The sequence below is a fragment of the Hordeum vulgare genome, chromosome 5H, assembly GCF_904849725.1.
Source record: "Hordeum vulgare subsp. vulgare chromosome 5H, MorexV3_pseudomolecules_assembly, whole genome shotgun sequence".
Classification (NCBI taxonomy): domain Eukaryota; kingdom Viridiplantae; phylum Streptophyta; class Magnoliopsida; order Poales; family Poaceae; genus Hordeum; species Hordeum vulgare.
In genome coordinates this window covers 541299139-541304541 of record NC_058522.1, presented here as the reverse complement: position 1 = coordinate 541304541, position 5403 = coordinate 541299139, and the positions used below count along the sequence as shown (strand labels likewise).

The window sequence follows — 5403 nt, the reverse complement described above, 5'->3', positions numbered from 1 at the left end:
TCTAAAAAGGAGGACAAGCGGGATGCGGCGTCGATCATCTTGATCGCAACCGTTGAGGGGATGATGACGAAGAAGGATTCAAGGGAGGAGAAGCATCGACAAATGAACGCCTTCATGAAGATTTAAAGGAGGATGCTTGAGATGGAGGCGGAGAAGCAAGCCAGGATGCTAGAGATCGAGGCCGCCAATGTCAAGACCAAGGGAAAGAAGTGGCTCTCGCTAGATCTCAACACCGTGTCGCCAAGGAAGAGGTCGTGGTTCGAGAAGATGCAAGCTGACATGCAAAAGTTCGATGACGAGTGACCTATGCCGTCGAGCGCCATCTTTTTTGTATGCTGGTAAGCGTGTTGGCATGATCACAGCCACGATGGCGTGGTCGAACCCCCGTTCCTTTTTGTCTGCTGGCATGTGTGTTGGCCGCTCGCAAGTGCGTCAGTATGAACTGTTTTCTGAAGCTGACATTGTATGCCCGCCGCTGACAATGGAACCGACATGAACTTTGAACGACAGCATGATCATTGATTTGATCTATTTTTGAAATGTACGCGCAAATATAAAATGAGTCGTGGACGTTGAACACATTGTCTAATCCAAATTCTAAACGAGATAGATGTTAAGAGGACGAACGAACAAAAGACCGGCGCTGATGTGACCATTCGACCAAGACATAAACCATTGAATACGAGGGGCAGCCAGGCCACTCACTTGACTCGGTCATACTGACTGAGCCAGTAGCCACCACAGACCTACAGCCTCCGGTCCTTTTCAGTTCAGCTCAGCTCGTCCTCTCTTTAGTCTTTGCTGCTTCTTCTTCCTCCTCTCTTCCCTTCGAAGCCTCAGCCATGGAAGACAGCTTGACCATGGAGCCATATCTCCATCCATCCACAAGAGAGCTTCCCCCTCAAGCTGGACCCCTGCGCCCCCTCCCCTGGCTGTCTCAGTCGATTAGCCCCAAAGCCCAAGATGAGATCCGCGTCCAAACGAGCCATGGGATGGGAGGCAGTGGTATGATGGAATCCGTTCTTGTAAGAGGTCCTTGTGTTCTTCAGCTAACGGATGGGAGCGCGTGGGGCTGACAGAGGGCCCGGCGAGGGCCACGTTGGGCGTCTGACGGGTGGGTCCACAGATAAACCCACCCATCCCCAATTCCCCTCCCCGCGTTTCCCCACCACCGGCGCCAGCCAACGGCTAGGGTTTCGGAGATGGCTCGCTCCCGCGGGTTCAAGGTCGGGCGCCGGCCGACGGCCGCCTCTCGGAAGGACCACGGCAATGGGGGCGTTCGCCAGCCGCCGCGTGACCACGGCCCTGCGCGCGCTCACCTGCCGCCGGCCTCGGCGTCCTCCATCGCTGCTCCTGCGCCCGGTCTCCTGCCGCCGGCCTCGGCGTCCTCGACCGCGGCACCTGAGCCCGCTCTCCTCCCGCCGGCCTCGGCGCCCTCGCCCACCGCCCCCGAGCCCGCTCTCCTCCCGTCGGCCTCGGCGCCCTCGCCCACCGCACCTGCGCCCGGCGTCCCCCCTCCGGATTGGGTGCCTTGGTACATGGCCCCCGCGTCATGGTACATGACCCATCCGCCCCGCCTCTCCTCCCAGGCCACAGCGCCCGCGGCCACGTCCCCTGTGCCCGGCCTCCTCCCACCGGTCTCGGCGCCCTCGGTCACGGCTCCTGCGCCCGTGCTGCTCCCACCGGTCTCGGCGCCCTCGGCCACGGCTCCTGCGCCCGTGCTGCTCCCACCGGTCTCGGCGCCCTCGGCCACGGCTCCTGCGCCCGTCCTCCTAACGCCTACCTCGGCGCCCTCGACCACCGCCCCTGCGCCCGGCGTTCCCCCGCCGGATTGGGTGCCCTGGTACATGGCCCCGGCGTCCTGGTACATGACGCATGAGCGCGCTCTCCTCCCGCCGGCCTCGGCATCCTCACACACGACCCCTGCACCCGCCCTCCTCCTGCCGCCCACGGCGCCCTTGACCGCGACCCCTGTGCCCTGCAACTACGACGGCATGGTGAGTTTCACACATCTCCTCACTTGCCATCTACTGTCTGAACCACTTGTTACTCTGTGCGAACACTGATTTGATATGTTCTGTGCAGCTCTTGGGTTCACGTGTACATGCTCGCGATCTCCCTCTGGCCACAGCACCCGTCACCAGCGTCACTGCCCCCGCGTCACTGCCGCCACGTACAGCTAACCCCGTGAGTAACTTCCATCCATGTATTGCTCTCCTTGCATTGAACCAGCAAGTCTATCGCATCAGTGACTATGTTTTTCTTCTTTCTTCGTATAAGAATTGAAACTTGACTGAGAATTCTCAGCCAAGTTGGTTAGCTGATCTTGCACCAGTTTTGGAGTCTTGAGGTTTTGGCATTTCCATCCATGAGCATTGTTGGGCTCCTGCATTTTGGGTTAATAGGAGAATTAGCTACTTCAGTCTCATCATCTTTGTTTCCCAGCGTCAAAATTTATCGTATCAATTGCTTTTAGTGCTTGGTTGTGGCCAGTGGCAGAGCTACAAACAGGAAACTGGGCAGGCAGGGCTGAATTTGATGCTAAATCTCGGCTGCTGCCTTGTAGCATTGTGTATTCATGTCCTGGGCCTTAGGTACAGTTCTATAATTTTGCACAAAAGCTGGGCGGGCCATGGCTCATTCGGCCACAAGGTAGCTCCGCCAGTGGTTATGGCAACACTCTGGTTGCCGGACAACAATGACCACTTCCATCACTCATAATGTGTTTCCTTAAGATCCTCTTCATTGTGAATTTCTTTCTTCGGAATCTGCCACGGCCTGGAATATCCAATTACAAAAAGAGCAAGGACATGTTAATACTGTAGAAGAAATAGTGGCTGAGCAAAAAAAAAGTAGTGGCTGCAGCCTGCAGCAATGGAAATACTTTTCTTTCGCCTTCTTCCACCACTCAGCATCCTGGTTGCGCAGATCTACCCACCTGCCCATCTGCTGTCTAAACCAATGACTTGATGCGTTTTTGATCTGTTTTGTGATAAGCATCAAATTGTGTTTGTACATGCAGTTCACTCGCCGGTTATCTGCTCATGGTCTCCCGCCGGCCACAGAGCCCACGACCACCGACCCTCCACCAGCACTCCGTCCGCTGCCTACGGCACCTTCCATCTATAACCCTGTGAGCGATACTATATCTTTGTATTGCATTCAGAAAACATCTGACAGGGATAGCTCGTGTGACGCTTTTATATTTTCAGATGGCTGTGGACAGGAGAATTCTGGGACTGCTGGATTCATTGGATTTGGAGCTGATTGATGGAGAAACGGAAGCTGCCAAGCGCTCGATGGATGAGGATGCCGAATGGGATCTTAAGGCAGTTTGGTGCTGTGGTGCTTAAGGTTTCTTGGCTCTTAACTCTGTATCTACATGCTTAATCTTGGTTGCTACCGCCTCCGTCCCATAATATAAGAGTGTTTTTGACACTTGTGTCAAAAACACTCTTATATTATGGGACGGAGGGAGCACGTAGTACATACATAGCCAACAGCTCATAGCTTGGGCTATTTAGTGCATAGTTGTTTGTGTCTTTGGTTATCAGCTTCTCTATCGGGGTTTCCTGATATTACGTGACCGTTCAAAGTTTCCAGTTATTTTTCTTAGATTGCCCTTTTAAAAGAAGTCATAACAATGGTCAATTAGCTTGTTGACTACGCAGAAATAGCTAGCCTGACTTTTGAGGTGCATGACATCATGAACAAGGTGCGGAAAGTACGGGTGTTTTTTTTATCAACTGCAGAAATGAATATAATGGATGTCAGGATCTAGCACCTTAGAGCCAGTCAAATGACCATTTTCAAATACTTGGAGAGGAATATTGAAAATATCAGGATGAGCTTTCTCTGCTTCAACAAACCAGTTACTGGCTTGATCCATATGCCTAGATAAAAGAAATACTGCAAATACTAGATCTGATAATGCTTCCATGCATGATCAGGAGCTCTAGCTAGCTTGTTTCGTGTGCTTAGATTGCACTGGTTGTTGTGGAGTGTTGTGCTTGCCATACTAGCTTGGTAGTCTGTCCGTGGTACATGCCACTGCCTACTTTTAGGCCTCCTTACAGGAATTTTGCAGGAATTCTGTATGATAGGATTCCTATAGGAAATTTCATTTTGAGCCCTTTGGTTTGCAGGAATGGATTCCCATTCCTATGTAGGACTGGTTCCTATCCTTCACATTTCAAAGGTAAATTCTTTTAGCTCAAAATCCTACCCTATGAACCTGAAATTTCTTCTCCTATAGGAATTGAGATCCATGTCATCTCATTTCCTATGACTTCAACCAAAGAGGCTTTTAAAAAACTGTAGGATTGTGCAGAGGAGATGCCTGTGGCCGAAAGCATGCGTGTATGTACTTGCGACAGTTTGCAATAGTATCACTGGCACATACAAATCCAGTAGGTCATATTTTTTGTGTCCAATGTTTGCATTCTTCAGTCTACTGTTCTTCTCGTGCATAATGATATTCTATCTAATGTTTGTAGGTTCAGGTGGCAAGCTAAGATTCTAAATTCTATGCAAATACTTTTAAAACTTGCAAACACTTTAGAGAAAACAACAAGGAGCCAACCACTTTTATGTGTGTTTTCTGAGCAACTAACTCCCTTTTCTGTTTTTGTTTTTTGTTTTTGTTTTTTGCAGACGCCAGGTGCAAGGCCGCAAACAATCAAAACAGCACAAACAGCGCGTGATCATCAAGTTCAGCAAACAATCAGGTTTTTTCAGGGAGGGCAAAGATCTAAGAAACTGAAAGTAGGTTGCATACACGTGGTACAGGGAAGTTTGCAACTAGATCATGTATGAATAACAGAGAGTTGGGTGTGTGTGTGTGTGGCTGTTTTTACCTGATTTTGTTTTTTGTTGCATGATCGTCAACGCACAGAGAGGTTCCAGAGTTTGTGTGCAACAAAGAATTTGCAGGTCATTTTGGCTTGATTTGCTTTTCGCCTGGGATGTGATCTTTTCAGGACAGGAGCTCAATCAATACAGGGCAGAACTGATAACATCTCAATCAATACAGAGTGTGTGTGCATCTAACGTTTGCAGGTTCAGGTGTCAAACTGATAACACGCGGAGCTCAATCAAAAAATAGTCCTGGTACAGTACAGTTGAATTTGGGTTCAAGAACGAATAGCATTGGCTATGCTCTTGCAGAATTGATTCAATGGCTGTGAATGTTTTTTTTGTTTTTTGCTTTGAAAATTATGAAATTCAATGGTTGTGACGGGGAGAGCAGATGATAGCGCCAATGTAGTGCTGTATGTCTCTCCCGCCGCCGCCAGCGAACGGCAGCGGTGTTGGCCCAGCTGAATGCTTGATTCTGTAGCATCTGTCCCTCCTCTCTCGTCCCCTCCCTACTTTGTTCCTCATTTATTCGGTACTATAGAATCT

General features: G+C 50.4%; 1 protein-coding gene across 1 annotated transcript; it reads left to right on the top strand.

The window, feature by feature from the left end:
* The first annotated feature begins 715 nt into the window (after positions 1 to 715).
* Positions 716 to 5049, top strand: LOC123452566 (SH3 domain-containing protein C23A1.17-like). The gene is made up of 5 exons (XM_045129237.1): positions 716 to 1997; positions 2086 to 2187; positions 3023 to 3133; positions 3213 to 3354; positions 4654 to 5049. Exons 1-4 carry the CDS (start codon positions 1203 to 1205, stop codon positions 3351 to 3353), a joined length of 1149 nt encoding a protein of 382 aa, XP_044985172.1. The 5' UTR covers positions 716 to 1202; the 3' UTR covers position 3354; positions 4654 to 5049.
* The last annotated feature ends 354 nt before the right edge of the window (positions 5050 to 5403 follow it).

Excerpts from the sequence above, each read along its gene's own strand:
- LOC123452566 (XM_045129237.1), top strand. The coding sequence starts at position 1,203 with ATGGCTCGCTCCCGCGGGTTCAAGGTCGGGCGCCGGCCGACGGCCGCC. Across the intron at positions 1,998-2,085 it reads CCTGCAACTACGACGGCATG|CTCTTGGGTTCACGTGTACA; the intron begins GTGAGTTTCACA and ends TGTTCTGTGCAG. Across the intron at positions 2,188-3,022 it reads CGCCACGTACAGCTAACCCC|TTCACTCGCCGGTTATCTGC; the intron begins GTGAGTAACTTC and ends TTGTACATGCAG.